Source organism: Leptonychotes weddellii, chromosome 5 (genome assembly GCF_054177405.1).
Source record: "Leptonychotes weddellii isolate Sample4059 chromosome 5, ASM5417740v2, whole genome shotgun sequence".
Classification (NCBI taxonomy): Eukaryota; Metazoa; Chordata; class Mammalia; order Carnivora; family Phocidae; genus Leptonychotes; species Leptonychotes weddellii.
In genome coordinates this window covers 401,080-423,451 of record NC_138373.1, presented here as the reverse complement: position 1 = coordinate 423,451, position 22,372 = coordinate 401,080, and the positions used below count along the sequence as shown (strand labels likewise).

The 22,372-nt window shown below is 53.1% G+C and overlaps 2 protein-coding genes across 7 annotated transcripts in view; both read right to left on the bottom strand.

Moving 5' to 3' along the window:
* Positions 1-22,372, bottom strand: part of SUN1 (Sad1 and UNC84 domain containing 1) — a 300,496-nt gene that overhangs the window by 52,167 nt on the left and 225,957 nt on the right. The window lies entirely within an intron of this gene.
* On the bottom strand, positions 30-22,364 carry DNAAF5 (dynein axonemal assembly factor 5). The gene is made up of 5 exons (XM_081819216.1): positions 21,662-22,364; positions 19,420-19,604; positions 9,603-9,727; positions 9,086-9,204; positions 30-2,445 (listed from the first exon to the last, which is right to left on the bottom strand). The coding sequence occupies exons 1-5, from the start codon at positions 22,296-22,298 to the stop codon at positions 2,408-2,410; spliced, it is 1,104 nt and encodes a 367-aa protein (XP_081675342.1). The 5' UTR covers positions 22,299-22,364; the 3' UTR covers positions 30-2,407.

Sequence of the window (22,372 nt, the reverse complement as noted above, 5' to 3'; positions counted from 1 at the left end):
AAGACAACCAGATGGCCAATAGACACATGAAAAGATGCTCAACATCACTCATCATCAGGGAAACGCAAATCAAAACCACGATGAGGTACCACCTCACACCTGTCAGAATGGCTAAATCAACAACACAAGCAACAGTGGGATCAGCGAGGATGCAGAGAAAAAGGAACTCCCATGCACTGTTGCTGGGAATGCAAACTGGAAACTGTATGGAGATTCCTCAAAAATTAAAAACAGAAATACCCTACGACCCAGCAATTGCACTACTAGGTATTTACCAAGAAACCCCACGAAAATACTAATTCAAAGGGAGACATGCACCCCTACGTTTATAGCAGCATTATCTACGATAGCCAAACTATGGAAGCAGCCCAAGTGTCCACTGACTGATGAATGGATAGAGAATATGCAATGTATACACACACACACACACTAGAATATTATTCAGCCATAAAAAAAGAATGAAATCTTGCCACTTGCAATGACAGGAACGGAACTAGAGTGTATTATGTGAAGCGAGTTAAGTCAGTCAGAGAAAGACAAATACCATATAATTTCACTCATGTGTGGAATTTAAGAAACAAAACAAATGAGCAAAGGGGAAAAAAAGAGAAACAAACCAAGAAACAGACTCTTAACTCTAGAGAACAAAGTGATGGTGACCAGAAGGGAGGTGGGGGGGGGGTGACTGCATCTGACGGGGATTAAGGAGTGCATTTGATGATGAGCACTGGGTGACGTAGGCAAGTGTGGAGTCACTCTATTATACACTGAATCTAAAAGAACACTGTACATTAACTCACCAGAATTAAAATAAAAACTTGAGAAAATTCTTAATTAAAAAACTCTAAATATAGAAATGAAATCATGACAGATTAGAGTTTAGAGGGTGTTTTAGTAAAAGCACCAGTTTTACCATGAGACCCCATTTTCATTTTTTCCCTGTTACTTTTCTATTTTTATGCTATGTTAGAAAATTAGTTCCAGTGATTCCACGTTGGCTGTTTACATGCACTTGTTAACAAACAAGCAAACAATACTATGCTCCTGACGGCGTATCCATCGTGGCAAGTCTGTTGGACGAGGGGACACGAAACAGGGCGGCTGGTGGCACAAGCCTGGGGACACGAGGGCCTACGCGGTAACTGCAAAGAAACACGGGGCCTTGCCACGTGTGTGTTCTAAAGCCCACTGTTCCGTGCTACGTAATGGGGCGGGAATGACAATACTGTGTTAGACCTGGGGTTGGCAAGCGGTGGCCCGGAAGCCACACCGGGCTTGCTGCCTGTTTCTGGGAATCAAGTGGCTGTGGGATGCAGCCACACCTGCTCAGTTACCGTTGTCCAGGACCTGGGACGCCACCCCAGCAGGTGAAACAGCTGGGACACGCACGTGGCCTCCTACACGGGACACCCCGACCGTACGGTCCTTTACAGGAAGAGCTGCCCCCCGTTCTAGACGCCAGAGGTGCACTTTCCAGCATGGCAGCTGCTAGCCACACAGGGCTGAGGCTCATCAAGCTTAAACACATCACAGTGCAGTTCCCTGGTCCCACGAAGTGCTCCGCAGAACTGTCCCGACGGCAGAGGACGTTGTCACCGCTCTCGGTCAGCACTGCACCAAAAGAACACTCAAGAATCCAGGGTATGATTTTAAGGAGCTAACAGAACAGAGCTTTATAATCTGTGGGCTCTCAGTATTATAATTAACACTATGACGAACATCTTCATACCTACGTCTGTTTGCGTATCTCTGGTAACTTGGACAAATCCTACAAATGGTCAGAGGCCACGCTCAGTGTTCCGACATGCAGGAAGCCTGCCCCATCTACCTATGTCTACCTGCATCCCTCTACCTCCACGTATTTATTTGCCCACAAGCAGGGTATGAACTCAGCACTACTTAAGAAAAAGATTTGCTTTTCTTTCCAAAAAAGTAATGCAAAACCAAAGTTAAAAAACAACCAACCAACCAAATAGTTCCAAAGAGAATAAAGAGCTAAGCTGCCCGGGGATCCCACCCTGCCCATAGTTCTGTGACTGCGCCCCCCAGGGCGCTGGGCAGACGGCCCTGGGGTGTAGATGGATACACCACTCCTACGGCTGCTGCATCCAGAAACAAGGGCACACGCCTCTGGGCCTGGCTGGTCCCATCACTCTCCCCGCAGCGCACGTGGCTCAGCTCCAGTGACGGCAGGTCTTCGTGGTACACGGGGTGCTCGCCAGGCCCAGGGACACGGGCAGCTTCTGCATTGCCAACAGCTATGACCCTTGCACACATGAGTCACGGCAGCAATTCCCAATCCTGGGAGAGCTTCTGGGAAGCGGGGGGACAGCCGGTGTTTCCTTTGTTTACGTTTAGGTCAAGGCCGTGCTCAGACACAGACAGGGATCGTGAACGCCAGGCTGATTCAACAGCTCGTTTCCTCAGGCAAATTCAAACTGGCACCTAGAAGTTTCCAAAGCAGTAATTTCCAAAATCATCAGTTTGACAGAAGTAAGCCTTGCTCCCTCTGAGGGCATAGCTTCCCCAGCACAGCTTCCCCGCGAATAGGTAACAAAAGTAAACAGAATGTGAGGTACAAATGGATAAGGATCTTACTGGTATCGAGAACCATCCAGAATCAAATTACAATGACACAGAGTGCATCAGGTGGCCAAGCACAGAGACGTGTACCCCGAGACAGACCTCGGGCGAGCCATGGCCTGTGGCCAGGGTGGCCCCAGACCCGGCCCTATCCTCAGCAGCTCCTACATTCAAGATGCTCAACCCAGACGTGACCCAAAACCACCACCCCTCCGGCAGCCCGCTGTCACAGTGCCCGTGTTCCCGGACAGTGGGACTCACCAGCACCTGCACCCTTAGGGTGCAGCAGCTCCCAGACCCATCACTCGAGGGCTATCCCTGGAGACTGAGTCCCAGGCAGGGGAAGGGGCCACTGAATCGCCGTCTTCTGTACTGTGGGTGGGGAGCCTCCAGGAAACGCTCACTGAACACCAACAGACCGCTAACACGGACACAGCCTCTGCGAGTTTCTTAGAAACAGCTTTACTGAGGTGTGACCTATGTGTCGTCGAAGCCACTTTCAACCCTGTGAGCTGAGTCGATGCACACGCAGTCTCAGAACACTCCCAGCTCGACCAGGGTGCCGTGCTGCTCGTGGTCAACCACTTACCCACCGCAAGGAGCCACGGCTCTGCCTTCCTTGCCTACAGTTCTGTCTTTCCTAGAGATCTCGTATGAATGAGCTTTTTCACTAAATATGATGTTTCTGAGCTTCATTCATGTTGCAGCATGCATCCGAATTTCATTCCTATTCACGGCTGAGCCCTGCAGCACGGCACGGACAGACGCAACTTGTTGATCCAGGCTCCAGCTGCTGGACCTTGGGTTGTTCCCACTCTGGGGCTCTATGAATGATGCTGCGGTGAACATGCATGCACACGCCTTGGGGGGGCAGTTTTCATCTCTGTTGAATGTTTACCTGGGGTGGGACAGCTGGGTCACGGGATCACACAGAGAGGGCATGTTTAACACTTCAAGAAGCTCCCAAACTCTTTTCTAAAGAGGCTGCATCGTTTTGTCTTTCCACCAGCAACGTGTGAGGGTTCTCTTTCCACACGTGATTACTGTTGATTTTAGGAAACAACGCAAGGTCAGTGTTTCTGTTTGTCCTGGAATCCAAGGAAGCGCCGGAGGCCTGAGCGATGATTAACTTCTTGTGTCCAGAGTCCAGACTACAACTCAGCCACTATCTACTAATCTTCTCTTTGAAAACATAATTGCAGTACTTCCGCAAGCAGCAAGCATGCAAAGACAGCTCAAGTGGACAAGCCAGCAGAGGGGCGGGCAGAGGGCTTGATGTGCTGGCTCAGCCCCACAGAACCAGCTGTGATTACAAGGCTTGCTCAACCTTACAACAAGCAGACCAGACGCAAATACTTGTAAAGCCAATTTGTTTTCATAATTGAAACAAAATTAAATACGATGGCAACAAAAAATTGCTTAACTTTGGTAGAAACCAACGGTGAAGGTCAGGAGCAACACGACAATCCTGCGTCACCTAAGGAGGGGATGCCGTTTGTAAAGGCGGGTTGGGAAGGAAAGTCAAAGCCAGCTGGGTGTCAAAACTCAAGTCTGTATACACAGGAGGCAGAGAGGCTCTGGGAACTGACCTCTCAGGTCTGAGGGTCAGAGTTCAAACCCTCACTCAAAGCCCAGGTGAGCTTTGTCTTCCCCTTCAGGTGCCCCTGATTCCTCCCAAGGTCATTTTTCCCGATCAGCTCAGCTGGGGCTTTATCACTGATCTGGGCGGGTGCCCACGAGGCAGGCCTGAACCCCCTGAAAGAGCTCTGCACAGCCCCTGCCGTCATGAGGAGCGTGAGCCCCGCCTGGGGGTTGCCGGGCCTGGGGGTGACATCCCGGGTGCAGACAGCAGCAGCCTGACATGAGTCCTGATTCCAGGGGAGGGATGTGGTCTGCAAATGGCCAAAGCGCCCCCCACCATACTGGAGTTTTAACTCAAGGAGAGGTCAACACCAAACCCTGACTAAGCTGGGCCAGAAGCATATGGAACATTAAATCGGCTTGGTTTTTGAACAGTTAGACAAAGTGTAATTTAATTGCAACCAGAAAAACAGATCATCAGTTTTGTTTTTACCAAGTTTATCTAACTGAGATGGCAGGCCTTACCCTGTACTGTGTATTTGTAAACCACCACAAACAGGAAGGATGACACTGGGTGTTCTGCACAGGGCCCCAGCTGTCTGCAAAGCGGAGGCATCTCAGAAACGACCAGAGACTGACCTCCCTGAAGAAATGGAGACCCCTCCGTGCAGGGGGCAGGGGACATCGGGAAGGGTGTAAGGGAGGGTCACCAAGGAGAACCTGAAGCTGCGTGAACCTGTGTGAACCTCAACCTGGCTCAGTTGGGTGCAGGTCCTGACAAGCCGCTGCCCCCTTTGGGCCTGGGCGCCTCACCACTTGATAAGGAGAAAACCAGATTTGCCTGCAGCCTCTGAGCGTTGGGACCCCACCCTTCTCCTACAGCACCAAACGGGGAGCTACCCTGCTCCCTAGTACCCGAGGCTAGCTCAAGTGGGTAATATTCCATGCCACAAACCCTCACTTGATTCCCCCCAGAGCAAACCCGTCCCCCCATCTCTCCTCTGCACAATGTACCTTTTCTGACAACTTCCACCTCTCTAAATACTTGGATGAAACAGACAAGCAGAGCAGGTCTGAGCTCTCAAGAGAACATGAAAACCCTGAAGGGCATAAGAAAGCGATCTACGTTACAATGGTAGTTATTCAAACGGAACTCCACTGATTCCTAAAATGGGGGGGAAAAAACCCAACTCTATTCTCTTGCGTCAGATCTGGCAAGCCATTCACCATTATGAAGAGGTGCTTCCCTGTTCACTCAAGCATCACCAAGGAAAACAGTTTCAAACAGGAGGCTAATTTCCAGCAGAAAGGACTCCGGAACCCGCTGTCACCACCTGATCCTGCTGCTGGCAGTTCGGGCAGCAACGGATGCGCAGATCCTCTCCAAGCATGAACTTGCCCTTCTACCCCAGAAGGGCACTTTGTTCAGGGAGTGACTGACTCGGGGACAGTAAATGACGCCCTTCCGATCTTCCCAACACATAGCTGGGTTTTAAAAGTGGAGCTTCATTTCCATTTTGGAACAGGAAACTTGTGCTTGTCAAATGGCAAACAGCGTGGTGACAGATGATGGTCTATGCTACGCGCACCTTGTTTTCTCAGCAAAGTGGACACGGGGCTCTGTAAGACTCCTGGCCCAGTGTTCGGACCGAGCCCAGACTGGACAGGACACGGGCCCCGCCGCAATGAGCTGTGCACCTCATTAAGTCTGTCCGTCCACACTCAGAGAAGTATGCTATTGGGACAGGGAGCGAGGCACGTGAAACAGGAGGGGAGTCATCGGCCACGTCAGTCACAGGGAGCGGGGGTGGGGGGAAGGTCCCGCCAGGGCCACCGGCTGCCGGTAAGCTGGGGACATCAGAAGGAACCCAGCCAAAGAGTAGGGTCACAGAACACAGATCCGACAGAGGGTCGTACCCAGAACGTATGAAGAATTCTCAAAACTCCATCATAAGATAACAGCCCAATTTAACATGGACAAAAGTCTGAATAGACGCTTGACGGAGGAAGGGATGTGGACAAGCACATGACGTAAGCACATGACGTGAGCACATGACATACACACCAGGCCCAGCGCCACCCTGTGTGCGGACAGGGACCGACGGGAACCCCGCCCCCTGCAGGTGGGACACAAACGTGCAGCCGGCCACAGAGCGGGACAAAGGCAGCTCCCAGTTCACAGCAGTCCCACTCCCCGGGGCTTAACCCAGAGTGAACTGAGTTCACACAAAGACCGTACACAAGTGCTTAGATCACCCTTGTTCGAAATCACCAAAACCCGGAAATGCCCCAAATGTCTGAGGTAAGCCACGTGCATCCACGGAAGGGAATGCTCCCCACAGCAGGAAGGCAGGCCCCTGGACGAGCCTCAGGGGCTGAATGCTGGAGGTCAGACAGGCTGCGGGCGGCCTGCACCGTGTGTGTGACGACATCCTGGGAAGGATGGGAAGGGAGTGCCAGCGGCAGGGGCCGGGCACGGTCGGGGGCTGACAGAATGCCCCGGATCCTACCGAGCGGTGGTCAGGCAGTGATGCGCTTGTCAGACTCTGCCTTCGAAGGGTGAGGGTACTGACAGGATTATCTCACGGGGCTGTGGCGTGGCCGAGGCGTGGGGGACAGTGCAGGACCCGAGGGGAGGCCGGCAGCCGAGCTGGGGGCGGCAGGGGGGCCTTGTGTGTGTGCAGAAGCAGGCAGCCAGGGGCAAGGTTCTGAGGAAGTGGCTGATGAAATCTGACGTGTGAAATGGTGTAAAAAGAATCTGAAAACTCAGATTTTAAAATTCAAATTTTAAAGAAGTAATTTTAGGAGAAAACTGTCAACAATCTAATGAAATCTAGTGCTTATCCTAACTTTTTTTAAAAGGTTTTATTTATTTTAGAGAAAGAGAGCATGAGTGGGGGGGAGGGGTAGGAGAGGGACAAGAAGACTCCCCACTGAGCAGAGAGCCCAACGTGGGTCTTGACCCCGTGACCGAGATCACGACCTGAGCCAAAACCAAGAGAGGGATGCCCAACCGACTGAGCCGCCCAGGCACCCCGATCCTGCCAACCTGATTGTAATTCATTCTAAATTCATTCTGCTTGGACTGAAACAAGCCTTCAGAGCCTGCTCATCCTTCGCTGCCAGCCTGCACCCCACTCTGCAGGGTGACCTGAGAGCAGACCCAAGGCCACGCCAGCACCGGGTACAAACGTCTCTGCAGCAGGAGGACAGCCCTGTGTATGCAGACCACGTGTGGGCAAAGAGCCACGGTGACTCGTGGAGTGCTATCAGCAGAGAACCTCGGGTTTTGTCCAGGACCAGGGAGGGAGCGTCCCGGAGCTCACATCCGAGGACGGTCACCGTATCCCAGCCTTGGTGAGCCTGCCCATAAGTAAGCAGAGTGCACAGGCTGCCGCCAGGGCAGACCAGCGAGACGCTGCCCCTGGGCAGAGGGCACACATGGGCGGGGCAGGAACCCCCCTCAGAACTGCGCTTCCCTCACAGGCAATGAGGGCATGTTTAAAAATGAAACCACATTAGGGCACCTGGGTGGCTCAGTTGGTTAAGCGACTGCCTTCGGCTCAGGTCATGATCCTGGAGTCCCGGGATTGAGTCCCGCGTCGGGCTCCCTGCTCAATGGGGGTTCTGCTTCTCCTCTGACCCTCTTCCCTCTTGTGCTCTCTGTCTCTCATTCTCTCTCTCTCAAATAAATAAAATCTTTAAAAAAAATAAAAATAAAACCAGAGCAACCTTTATGTCTAAGGCCTACGTTTCTTTCTTTTTTTTTTTATTAAAGATTTTATTTATTTATTTGACAGAGAGAGACACAGCGAGAGAGGGAACACAAGCAGGGGGAGTGGGAGAGGGAGAAGCAGGCTTCCTGCTGAGCCGGGAGCCCGATGTGGGACTCGATCCCAGGACCCTGGGATCATGACCTGAGCCGAAGGCAGACGCTTAACGACTGAGCCACCCAGGTGTCCCTAAGGTCTACGTTTCTAAAAAGACGTTATGCTGTCAGACTTTACTAAATGAGAACTATCCCTGCTAGCACCTAATTTTTGTCCCTTTACTACAATATGTGTGATCTCCTCTCAGACCAACTGTGCAGCGTGGGAGGCGAGGCCGCCTGAGAGGACACGCTGAGCAGGAAGAATCACAGTCACTGCACTCGCGGGCTTAACAGGGAGGCGGGGCTCCTCTGCTGGCCTCAAAGTCAACATCACACCAAACACAACCTACAGCGCTCATCTCCACGCTGGCCTTGCGGTGTGCGGCGCCCCGGCCGTGGGCTCTCACACAGCCGCAGTCTGATGGGGTGCGTCTTTGCCGCTCTGGGCCCCTCATCAGCGTTTTATTCTACGAAGACACTCGGCAGATAGATGGCAACTGGGAGATGCCTCGTCTCCACAAGAAAGCGTTTTCCAGAACAGAAGAAACGAAAGGTGTGCGGGTCCGCAGGGCAGGGAGGAGGCGCAGGGTCCCGCGGGCTCCTCGCCAACACCGCTCACATGGGACTCAGGTGCTTGGGAGACACACGCACACGCCACACGCGTGTGCTCGAGGCACGGCAGGGAACCACCAGGAGGGAAGGATGGAAGGTTATGAGGGGGAGCCTCTGTTCGCAGTGCGCACCTCGCCCCAAATTGTAGGGGCTGTATCTTACGGCGGCGGCAGCTGTGCATGCTACACAGCCCAGTGCGTCCGCGGCGGCCCACACGCTCCCTTGAATAAAGCTGGCCTGGAGGACAGGGCACCACGGAGGCGTCCCCATGGCCTTGAATGACCCTGGAGGCCGGGGACACGCATCCCGCCCGCAGCGCCTCTCTGCTGGCATGCCGCCTGGGCCCGGTCTCCCCGCGGCTCCGCGCTGCGGCTCGGGAACGCCTTCCTCCTCAAGCAGAGAGCCTCCCCTCGCAGACCTGGGGAAGGCTGCACTCACCTGGTGAGGGGTGATGGGCTGGAGGGGGAGTGGAGAAGTCGAGCTTGTCCTTGAGGTCGTCCTCGTTCTCCCTCTGCCACTGCAGGCCGACCTTCTCCCAGAGGCTGGCGGCCGTGAGCCTGCAGCACAACACACGCGTCAGGGCAGGCAGGCCCTGCGGAGCCGGTGGGGCCTGCGGTGGCGCCGAGTCTCTCCCTGCGGGGGCTGGGAATTCCGTCGGGCTTCTGAGCGCTTTGCTGATGGCACGAGACCATGACCGATTTCTACATGTGTGCCCCGAGCACTACAAACACAGGCTATTTAAAAACCAAGGAAGCCTTCTTTGTGAACAAGGGGACAAGGTGGGCTTCCGGGAGAGACCCTGCGGGAGCAGAGCAACAACCACGGCTCTCAGTGACAGACAATCCAGAATCAAAGGGACCCACATCTGCGACAGCTAAGGCTTCTGAGCCCCATAAAACCGAAGGCCCGACAGTCCCCCCAGCACCACCGCCACCAGCGTGATTTCGGCACTTACGCAATTTCAGGTATGTCGTCCTCGAGGCTGCTCAGCAACAGTGGGATGAGCTTGTGAAAGAAGGAGTAGCGGTCCCGCAGGGCCAGCAGCCAGCCCCCCACCACGCAAGTCACTGCCTGCCGCACCTACACACAAAGGCAAGGGGAGGCTTCAGCCGGGCACCGAGAACGCGGAGGCGAACCGCAGGGTGGCGCTGGGCCTGCCGTGCACACCCGTGGGGGCCAGATGCCGGCCTGAGGTCCCAGAGCAGCTCTGCTGTCCACACTCGGGCTTGGAGAAAACGTCAGGGCCACCTCGTCTTGCTGGAGCGAGCTCACATCCCTGGGCTGCGGCCTGACCCTCTGCTGGCTAGCGCAGGACCACGCTGCTGCCCTGGGCAACGTGGGGCGCCTGTGAAGTCTTCTGTGTGGGACCCTCCCGGCCAGGCTGGGCGCTCTCGCTGTGGGTGTTTAAACGGCTGATGGCAAGCCACCAGGAAATGTCAGCCTGCAGAGGCCACACCGCCAAGGCCTCTGGTCCTGGAGCTCCAGGGCCTCCCAGCGAAGCCAGCAGGGCACCCTCAGCTCTGCTGCTGGTGACCTGAGAAGGTGACGTGCATGCCTCTGCCCACTTTGTCCACCACGGAAGAAACGAGCTTAGAAACACACGAGGTGCTCAAGGTCTAGCTCCCTGAGAGCAGAGCCTGAGGTGGGAATCCAGACACCTGAAATCATCATGGGAGGGAAGCAGGATGGGGCAGAGGCCAAGCAGAGATGTGGCTCGGCTGAATCCTGGGGGGCTCGGGAGCACAATGGTACCACACCAAGGTTGTCCCACCAGGGGCAAGGGGGCCAACCGCTGGCGGTGTGTGTCTGTTGTTGGCTGGGGCTGCCAATGGGAGAGAAAGCACTCGCAGGGACTTCAGGTGAAGTGTGCCCCAGGCGGCACCCAGGTCAGGGTGCATGTTTAGGCACTTGGACTTGGGGTGGGCTGCTCAGCCCTGGCTCCAGCAAGGCAGCTAGATAAGCAGAGTGCACTCTGGCCCTGCTGCCTTCTCCAAAGCTTATTCTCCCTTCTGGAAAGTAAGAGAATAACAGGACATGTGCCACTGGCTTCTGGCGAGCAGGGAAAGCACCTGGCACAGTGCTTGCACACAGGAGGCCCCAGGCACCTGGCTCACTCACCTGCCCGCCAGTGTAAACAACACAGACCGTGGGAGGCAAACAAGCCTGGGAGCAGGGCCCTCGGGCTCCTGCTACTGTTGCAACTTCTTGTATTAAACTATTTTAAAATAAAAAGTTACAATATGAAATAAAAGGGTGGTTATTATTAATGACATAAGCACGTCATTAATCAAAACCACAACTAAAGGGGCGCCTGGGTGGCTCAGTCGTTAAGCGTCTGCCTTCGGCTCAGGTCATGATCCCAGGGTCCTGGGATCGAGCCCCGCATCGGGCTCCCTGCTCTTCGGGAAGCCTGCTTCTCCCTCTCCCACTCCCCTTGCTTGTGTTCCCTCTCTCACTTTGTCTCTCTCTGTCAAATAAATAAAATCTTTAAAAAAAAAAAAAAAAAAAAAACCACAACTAGGGGCGCCTGGGTGGCTCAGTTGGTTAAGTGGCTGCCTTCGGCTCAGGTCATGATCCCAGGGCCTGGGATCGAGCCCCGCATCGGGCTCCCTGCTCAGTGGAGAGCCTGCTTCTCCCTCTCCCTCTCCCTCTGTCTGCCACTCTGCCTGCTTGTGCTCTCTCTCTCTCTGTTAAATAAATAAATAAAAATCTTTAAAACAAAACAAAACAAAACCACAACTAAAGATCCCAGAGAATCTCAGCTATTCTTTCAACAAAAACATGCACGGTTAGAGAGGTCCAAGTACCTAGAAACAACTGGACACCTGCAACAGTGAGGACTGACTTAGCACAGAATCATCTTTCCATGTTGTCCTCGTGCATGATCCTAGGGGCCCTGAGGAGTTGCTGAGGAATCAAGGTGCCTCAAAGCTAATGTCGTGAGAGGCCCAAGGGTCATTATTTTTTTTTTTAAGGATTTTATTTAGACAGAGAGAGAGACACAGCGAGAGAGGGAACACAAGCAGGGGGAGTGGGAGAGGGAGAAGCAGGCTCCCCGCGGAGCAGGGAGCCCAATGCGGGGCTCGATCCCAGGACCCTGGGACCATGACCTGAGCCAAAGGCAGACGCTTAACGACTGAGTCACCAGGCGCCCCCTGAGGGTCATTCTTACTGAAAAAGTAGCTGTACTAAGCAGCACCACACTTGAAGCTCAGCCAACACCACATGCTGGCGGCACTCGGGAGCCCGATGGACACAATCCAACTGCAACGCAGCTTGGCACCAGGCACTCAGGAGGACTCCTAACGAAGGTGGTCCCAGCAGCTGGGGGGTCAGGGACCTGTGGGGACCCACAAGAACCCGTCCGACTACGCTCACCCCTGACACCCTACCCATGTGTCGGGGCAACAGGAGGGCCCCACACCCAGGACAGTCACTCTGACATCCCCCAAGATCCAGGCTCTTTTGCAGATTGGAGACTTCTTGTGTCTCCCCTTCTGAGCTGGGAGAGCCTGAGGGCTGGCCTCCAAGCGGCTCCTGAGCCACACAGATGGGCCTCCGCCAGCCTCAAGAAACCTGCCGATCCCCTTTATCACGAGACAAACTACCCTTTTCTCTCAGCTCAGGAAAACAGCACTGAACAGAGTTGCCAAGTAACAGTTTGACAAAGCAGGAAATCCATCAATTAAGGAAAAAAAAAAAAAGCGAAATGCACTCTTACTTTCTTGAGTCAGGTTTACTGATCCGGGGGTGTTGGGCTGGAGAACCCATACACATACGATCTGTTAGATCAGCACACAGAGCCAGGGGGAAACACACGAACACGAAAGATAATTGTCCATTCTCCTTTAACTTGGAACGTCTCACCTCAGTTTGTTCAGTCAAGGATGAAAGAAATGTCCAGTTCTCATCAGGAGGCCATCTATTTCTGCACCCTGCCCTCAGCAGATGCTAATGATGCACCCCTCAGCCGACTCTTCATTCCATCCACCAAGACTCGACAGCAGCTCTGGGCACAGCCCGATGGAAGAAATCACCTTTTTCAAATTCACTCCCTTGAGTTCGAGCATTTCAGACTTTAGCGTTTGAGGGCTGGGGGAGGCAGGGGGATCTTTCTGCCCAGCACCTGAGTGTAAATAACTGTCTCATGCAAAGTTGCTCTGCAGACACCACTCTTGTCCCATGCTGACCAAAGGCCTTGGATTTTAAGCATCTTCCATCATTTTAAGTAAGCCCCATTTTTAAAATAAAAAAAGTTTTAATAGTATCAACACAATATTTTATTAACAAGCCAATTTTTTTTCCAAATATATAGTATTCAAATTCTGTTAAAAAATTAGCAAAAGGGGCTTCAACTGAATCTGTAACATTTTTATTTTTCAAACTCAAAAGATTCACCATAATATTTACTAGGTGTGCAGCGGATGGGAAAGCCGCTATATTTTTGTTGCTACTTCTCCTTCAGTCTGACATCAGGGGGCTAAAGGTGGGAAGCGGGAAGGGGGAGGGAGGAGGGTCACCACAACCAGCAAAGCGCACCCCGCACCTCATTTCCCCTGCACCCACATACGGATTGTTTTTTACCGATGTGGTAGAAATCTCATACCTGCTCTAACAAAAATAGCCACAGAGTGTAATCCTTCTCTGATAGAGCAACAGGCTTCCATTTTTAAGATGTTCTGACTGGACCCAAGGATTCTGATACCTGCTCAAGTTCACTCAGGCAGGACTCCACCCCACAGGGTCTGGAGTTTATAACATCCAATCCCACAGACTCTAAAAAGTCACCAGAACTGATGGGGGCACACTCTCCTCCTGGCATGCACCCCTCTGTCCCTACACCCATCATTCCTCAGCACCAGTGAAGTCCTTGGAGCTCATGAGACTCAGTCCCCTGCGAGGGCTAGGGCAGGACCTGCTCATTTTTATGCGTCACTAGGATGCTGGCAGAGGGCAGGTGCTCAGAAATGCCTGAGACCTGGCCTGGACACCCGCTGGGCCACCAGCAGCGGGGCAGGTGGGGCCGGCCGAGCTCCAGCTTGCTGAGCCTGACTTTCCCAGGCAGGCTCCCATGCAGACACCCAGGCAGGTCACACATCCCAGGTGCTTTAGCAATAGGCCAAAGTGTTTTATCCAAACTACAAAGAACACACACAATTCCAGCTTCTAACTGAAACATTATCACCTGCAATAATGCAGAGGGGTTCCTGAAGGTAAGGGTGACCCTGGGGCAACCGAGGGCTGTCATGGACGCATATGACAATGGATCATGACATAACCCTAGCTGGTACTCTTCCACTCCAATGGTGCACACAGGAGGATGGGGTGGGCCTTTCTGGGGAAGCTACCTTAGCCAGCCACACTGGGACACCCCCTTTCCATGTCCTCAGACATGTCCTGGAGACCCGAGGTGACAGAGCTCCAGAGGGAGAATTCCAGGAGCTACACCGCCCATGTTCTGCACCCCCATGTCCCCTAGGTGAGCTCTGTGTCTCTCCTGCCCTGCTTCCCCATTTGTGAGATGGAGGTCATCACAGTCTCCTCTGCATGGAAGGACCACACAGACCAAATGGGTCAATTCAGGCAAAGCACTTAGAGGAAGTTACTTCCAGGTGGCCACTCACCATGTAGCTCAGGGACCTGGCACTGAGTAGGCACAGGAGTTGCTGGATGTTTCTACAAGTTACAAAGCAGTGAGGACCTCACCTTCTGCACAGAGCATGGTGGGATCCTGACACAGCCCTGGGCTGCAAGTGGCCCAGCCCCTGAAGTCCCAGCAAACATCCACAGAGCCCAGGACCACGAGGGCCCGAGAGCTGATGCAGATGCAGGAAGGTGGCGCATGACTTCCCTGCCCGCTTATGGTAAGGAACTTTGTGGTCAACCAGCATCAGCGTGAAAGGTGGTGGGCGGCAGCCAGACTGGATTTGAAACCCTACCTCAATCAGCCCTGGAAATTGTACAGGGCAAACCAAGTACCACTGGGAAGAAATGGAAACAAAAATAGTTTTAACAATGGAGTGCACTTGTTTTGGAAAATCAAGTAACAAGAAATAGTTGCAGCCCCAAATTTTGGGAAAGCCTGTCACCAAAGAAACATACTGTTGTCTTTGGTGGCACCAAAGAGAAAGCAATCAGCTGAAGACTTCCTCCATCTTCTGTGGAAATGCAAACTCTTACCACCTAGGGTCAGGGCACCAAACACTCATGTTTTAAGCTCAACAGATATAAGCTATTCCGCAGTTAGTTATATACAGAGAGCTATTTACAGGGACCTATCGATACAGAATTATACTATTTACAGGGACCCATCGATTCACAGTTACACTGTTTACAGGGACTCATCAATACACAGTTACGCTGTTTATAGAGAGCTATCAATACAAAGTTATACTGTTTATAGGAAGCTATCGATACACATTTATACTATTTACAGGGACTCAGTGATACACAGTTATGCTTTTAAAGAGAGCTATCGATACAGAGTTATACTATTTATAGGGACCTATCAATACTTACACTATTTACAGGGACCCATCGATACACAGTTATGCTGTCTACAGGGAGCTATTGATACAAAGTTGTACTATTTACAGGGAGCTATGGATATACAGTTATACTATTTACAAGTGCCTATCGATACTTAAGACTATTTACAGGGACCTATGGATACACAGTTACACTATTTACAGGGACCCATCGATACACAGTTATGCTATTTACAGGAAACTATCGATACTTACACTATTTACAGGGACCCATCAATACACAGTTATGCTGTTTACGGGGACCTATCGATACACAGTTACACTATTTACAAGGAGCTATCGATACTTACACTATTTACAGGGACCCACTGGTTCACAGTTACACTGTTTACAGGGACCCATCAATACACAGTTACACTGTTTATAGGGAGCTATCGATACACATTTATACTATTTACTGGGACTCAATGATACACAGTTATGCTTTTAAAGGGAGCTATCGATACAGAGTTCTACTATTTATAGGGACCTATCAATACTTACCCTATTTACAGGGACCCATCGATACACAGTTATGCTGTCTACAGGGAGCTTTGACATAACTAAGCTATTTACAGGTAGCTCCTGATTGATACGCAGTAATGCTGTTTATAGAAACCTGTCAGTACGTAGTTACTACACTACTTTGAGGAAAACCATTTCATCTGCAATACAAGGAAGCCCCTGTCTTCGCTGCCCCTGCTCTACCTCAAGCAAGCTGAGACACTGTCCCAGTCAGGACAGTGCTGTTGTTTTTCACTGGAATCCATTCTGGGCCTCACTTCCTGCAGCCAGGTCTCTTGTGAGTGCTGACCTACCACTCTGCCTTCTCCTCCCTTGGCAGAGCCCAGTTCTGCTCTGGGTCCCCGCCTCCCATGCTGCGACGTGCTGGCCCACCCAGCTGGCCCTGACGTGAACGGACAGACTGGCTCTTGGGTGGAGGAGGGTCCCTTTGGCTCTGCCTGTACCCTGTTACAGCTCAGGGAGACATGCTGAGGATGAACCCTGGCAAGCAAGGCGAAGCAGACATCCTAGGACGTCACCCGGACGCCACACCTGGACCCTGGTGCAAGACACCACAGACACGCACCTGAGTGGGGCCTTCTGTCCCGGCCCCTAAAGCCCTGAGGGGTACCAGCATCTTGCTGAGAGGCACGCCCAGTCCCGAAGAGGAGCCAAGACCACTCCCTCTAACCCCTCTGCCTCTTCAGGACTCCCAGAGCAGGTGCTAAACGGCTCTAAACCTTCTGTGGATGAACAGGTATCGCAACCCTTCCAGTCCATATGTGCACACGTGCCCGCAGGCAAAACTGCATCGTGAGCCCCAAAGTTGAATCTTATGGCATGTAAGTAGACAATCTGTCAATAAGCACATGAAAATATGCTCAACATCACTAATCATGAGAGAAATAGAAGTCAAAACCACAATGAGACACCATTTCACACCCATTAGAATGGCTATAAATTAACAAAAATCAGAAAATAAGTGTTAGGAGAATCTAGAGGAATTGAAGCCCTTATGCATTGTTGCTGGGCATTTAAGGTGGTCCAGTCACTGTGGAGAATGGTTTGGTGGCTCTTCAATAAGCTAACGGCAGAGCTGCTACGGGCCCAGCAATCCTATTCCTTGGTCTACACCCCACGCCCAAAAGAAGGGACGCTGGCCTCAGAGACTTGCACCTTCATATTCAAATAGCACTATTCACAGCAGCCGAGAGGTGGCAACAACGCAGGTGTCCATTCATGGATGAAGGGGCGCACCAAATACGGCCCATCCACACCACGCGTGCCACTCTGCCTTAGAAAGGAAGGGAGCCCTGCTGCGTGCTCCAGCATGCGTGAGCCTCAAGCACATCGCACTCAGGGGAGGAAGTCTGTCACAACGGTCACTTATGGATTCTGCTTCTGTGAAATAGCCTCAGCAGACAGTCACGCAGAAAGAGGCTATCGGAAGTGGGGGGCAGGGAGGAATGGGGAGTCACTGCTCAATTCTGCTTGGGATGCTAAGAAAGTTTTGGTTGGTGGCAATGGTCACGTTACATTGTGAATGTACTTAATGCACTGAACTCTATCTCAAAAATGGTTGAAATGGCAAATTTTACGTTATGTACCTTTTACCAAATACTTTGAAAATAATGTAACGTTGGGGCGCCTGGGTGGCTCAGCCGTTAAGCGTCTGCCTTCGGCTCAGGTCATGATCCTGGGGTCCTGGGATCGAGCTCCGCATCGGGCTCCCTGCTCGGCGGGAAGCCTGCTTCTCCCTCTCCCACTCCCCCTGCTTGTGTTCCCTCTCTCGCTGTGTCTCTCTCTGTCAAATAAATAAAATCTCTAAAAAAAAATAATGTAATGTATCAAAAACATTGAACACTTAAATGAGTGAATTACACAGTATGTGAGTTGTGGCTCAATAAAACTCTTTAAAAGAATAAAACAAAGGGCGCCTGGGTGGCACAGTCAGTTGTGTCCAACTCTTGGTTTCAGCTCAGAGTGTCAGGCTCTGTGCTCAGCACAGAGTCTGCTTAGAGCACAGAGCCTGCTTAAGATTCTCTCCCCCACTCCACCCCTCCCACTCATGCTCTCTAAAATAAATAAATAAATCTTAAAAAACAACAACAACAACAAAAAAAAACCCAGAGCGCCTGGGTGGCTCAGATGGCTCAGGTCATGATCCCAGGGTCCTGGGATCGAGTCCCACATCGGGCTCCCTGCTAGGCGGGGAGCCTGCTTCTCTCTCTCCCTCTGCCTCTGCCTCTCTCTCTCTCTCTCTGACTCTCATGAATAAATTAAAATAAATAAATAAAAAAAAAAACCAAAGTACCTTGGAAGAAAACTCAAGTGTGCCCGTGGCTGGGAGGCCGGACAGTGCCAGAGAACAGTCCTTGGTGTCACCGGACCTGGGCCCAGAGGCTAGCTCCAGCTGGGCAACCTTGAGCAGGTAACATAACCTCCCAACTGCAGGGGACGTGCAAGCTGCTGATGTGAAGGATGAAATGAGATGGTGTGTGGACAGCAGGACGGGCAGGCACACACGTGCTTCATGCACAGAGCCAACACTTCTACCATCAAGACAGCAGAGGCCACACCACCACACCACCAACTTTTCAGTCCTTGGCCACCTCAGGACACCTCACGTCCCGCCGGCCATGAGGCAGGGGCACTTTATAAGCACTCCGGAGGACTTCTGCCGACTACCACTGCTCCTCCCACCCCATGTCGCCAGAAGCACACGCTCCCGCTTCACTTGGCTCCTCCCCGGGGAGGGGGCCTGCCCACTGGGGCCTTCGCTCTGCTCCTCGTTGTCAGGGTTTGTGAAGTTCTGTGAGTACATGTGGCCTCAGATCCATGACACAGCCTCTAAGCTGACTTCTGCCAACACAAAAGCCAGTATTCTGATCTCTGTCTGTCTCTCTGTGGGTCCCAAGGCCCCGATCCATCCTTCCCCCCCAGGTTGGGTACCCCAACCACTGTGGCTTGTCAGGCAAATCTGCCTTGATGGATCGGCATATTAAAGACGCCTCTGAAACTGTGCTGTATACACGGTTAGACTGTTGTCCAAAGAGGAAATAGTCCTCTTCCATATTCCTCACAATTAAGAATAATGAATATATGAAAACAATTCAACTCTCTCCAGTTTCTCAGAGACATGAACTAAGAACACCTTGTGACTGAAATAAAGATAAATGACAAAAGACATTTGGTGTAACAGGCTAATAGTTTTTTTTTTTTTTTTTTTTTTTAAGATTTTATTTATTTATTTGAGAGAGAGAGAATGAGAGAGAGCACATGAGAGAGGGGAGGGTCAGAGGGAGAAGCAGACTCCCCGCTGAGCAGGAAGCCCGATGCGGGACTCGATCCCGGGACTCCAGGATCATGACCTGAGCCGAAGGCAGTCGCTTAACCAACTGAGCCACCCAGGCGCCCCAACAGGCTAATAGTTTTAAAAAAGAAAAAGGAGTGGGGCTCCTGGCTGGCTCAGATGGTTAAGCGTCTGCCTTCGGCTCAGGTCATGGTCCCAGGGTCCTGGGATCAGGCCCCACATCAGGCTCCTGGCTCGGTGGGGAGCCTGCTTCTCCCTCTCCCTCTGCCTCTCCCCCTGCTCATGCTTTCTCTCTCTCTGTATCCTTGTGTCTCAAGTGAATAAATAAAATCTTAAAAAAAAAAAAAGAAAAAAGAAAAAGGAGTGAGTTACAAATAGCATGCTTTTGGTGAAGAGGAGGGACCACCCAGAGGAGAAACTCCTGTTACCTGGGGGACATCATCGAAGAGCCTCTGAGCAAAGTGAGGAAGCACATCGTCTACCGACTTGCCGCTGCCGAGCTGGATCACGGTGCCCGTGGCCTCAATGACAGCCACCCGCACCTTCCAGTGCTGGTGGGAGATGCTCTGCATCAGGGGGCCGATCAAGGACTCCGACTGCATGTGGAAGTGGTCTGTGAGACAGAGGAGGGCACAGTTACCAGGCCTGCTCCCCGAGGGCCTTGGCCCAGCCCAGCACCGTGGACTCCCAAGAGGACAGGCCACCTGTGCCTTGGAACTTCCTCTCCCCACCCAGGTCCCTGCTGCAGGCATGGCACTCGGCTCAGGCCTGCCTAGCATAGGTTTGTACCCCTGGCTCCGGGAGAGGCACAGGACAGGCAGGGGACCCTAACAGCACCAAAGCGAAAAGGCTGGGGGCTTGACCCCATCTCAGCTGGAGGCAGAAGCTGTGAGGGAGAGTCTGAAGCTGATGACAGTGGCCCTGGGTGCCTGAGAGGGCTCATGTCTAGAGGACACTGTGAAAGTCCCCACATCGGGTGTGCCTAAAGCCAGACACCTGGCGCTACCATAGACAGCAGGGCCAACATTGCTTTGGGCAAGGCCATTCCACTTCCTATTTGTAAGGGCCTCCCAGAAAGTCGGAACCAGAATGTCTCTGATAGTCCTGGTCTTGGCGTTCTAACCTCAGTTCTGCCGCTGCTTGAGACCCATCCAAAAGATGGCTATTTCAGAGATGCTTTGGTTGACTTCTTTAACCCTGAGGTCCTCAGATCAAGGCAGGATATTAATCTACCTCTTCCCAGTGTGATGGGGATCCAAGAGAGGCCCCTCACCAAGAGAGGGCAGAGCAGGGAGATGATTTTGAGAAGGGAGATACTTCAAGCAGAGGCAACAGTCCTTCACTCAACAATCGGCGGGCACGTGGGCTGTGGGCAGGTACCTTGCTATGTGCAAGGCACACTGTCCTACACTTCCCAAACTTATAATCTAGTGAGGGAACATGCAAAGGCTGGAAGGCATGAGAAGCAGTCAATCTGGCTGATGCAGAGACCAGGGAGTGAAGTGGCTGGGGGGAGGGTCAATGAGAAATGTGTTAAAAGCTTGTAATTCCCAACGGCTGTGTCCAGCCCAAGCCTCACTCCCAGTTCTACTAGAATTCTGCAGTATTTGAACCCAAACTTATGACTCACAATGCAAATCTCGACAGTCCCTAATGGGAAGGGCCAAAAGGAAGCCCCGTTCCTTTGTCTCCTGTCCACCAACACCTCCTTCTCCCTCATCCCTCACCCAATTCAACAGGAAATCCTGCCAGCTCCATGTTCAACATGAATCCATTTTCCTCCATCTATTAGCAGATTGTTCACCCCTACTCAAGTCCAAGCTAACCATCATCTAAATATGGATTAATTATGACCCCAACTGACCTCATTTCTTCTTGCCATCTTGGTAATCAATTCTCCATGAGCACCAGAGTGATCTTTTAAAAATCTGAATCTACGCCTCTCGAGCCCCTTCTCCACACCCTCCACTGGCCCTCCCCTGGCTTTAATAATTTCAAACCCCCAGCAGCTCCCCACTGCCCGCCCTCCTTCCCTCCAGCCACCTTGACCTCCTTTTTGCTCCTCAGATCTGCCAAGCTTATTTCTCAAAAGTAGTTTCCTCCTGACAACCGATCACTGATCTTCAACGTAAATGTTCTGTCCTACAGGAAGCCTTCCCAACGGGACTAAGGAGAGGCCTCCTACCATCGCAAATCCCAGACTGAGGCAGGTAAGCGGAGAGGTAAGCGGGGCAAGATTCTGCAGAAATGGCTACTTAGAAAAAGGGACTGTCCTGAATAGATTAGAGTTTTTTAAATAATGGAAACGGATTAAAGGAAAACAGGAGAGAAGCGGCCTCTCCATTTAAGACAGCCGTCCAACCCAGAGGGAAGACAGGTAGACTCTGTTGAGAAAGCGGGATGAGAAGTTAAATACTGCAGCGGTGTTTCTCAAAGCCTGCAACCACAACCGCCTGGATTAGTCACCCCGGCGAGCGGCAGTTACCGAAACGCACCGCATCCCAGACCTTTTTAGCAATTTCAGCGGTGGTTTCCACGAATCTGCATTTTGAGAACCACCGGATCTCAAAGAGCGGCGGCTGCTTCCGGCGTCCAGGAGGGGCCCACCGCTGGCGGCCGCGCCTCCACCTCCCCGCACCCCCATTCCCGACCCCCGCGAGAGGCGAGCACCTGGCGTAGCGCGCGCCAGGCCCGCGGCGCACTCGCAGCTCTCGCGGCGCACGGCGGCGAACGGGTCGAGCAGTGTGCAGCGCAGCACGCGCACCGCGTCGTCCAGGTGGGGCGCGAGCGCGGGGCCGCCCAGGCGCACGGCCAGGCTGAGCAGCTGCACGAGCGCCAGGCGCAGCTCCTCGCAGGCCTCCGGCGGCCGGCCGCGCGCGGACTCGGGTCCCGCCAGGCGCGCGGCGAGCGCGGGCAGCAGGCGCGGCAGGGCGTCGCGGGGCCGCGCGGCGCGCCGCAGGCCCAGGTCCAGCAGGTGCGCGGCCAGCGCGCGGCAGCCTTCGGCCGGGTCAGCCAAGCAGCGCAGTAGGCGCGGCAGCAGCAGGCGCGCCCACGGGCCCTGGAAGGCGGCGGCCGCGGCGGCGGGGTCGGCGTCGGGCGCCTCGGGCCACGCTGTCTCGAGCGCGCGCTGCAGCGCCTCGAGCGCGCGCCGCCGGCCCACCTTGCTGTCGGCCTCCAGCCCGGGCAGCAGGCGGCTCAGGGCGCGGCTCAGCTCCGCCGCCTCGGCCGCCTCGGCCGCCTCAGACGTCTCGGCCGCCTCGGTCGGGCCCGGGGGCGCCGCTGCCTCCGCCGCCACCAGCGCCGCCATCTTCCGCGCGTCGCCCGTCGCCCGGGGAGACCGGCGCTTTCACGACGGCCGCGGTGCGGATTGCGGCTCGTCTT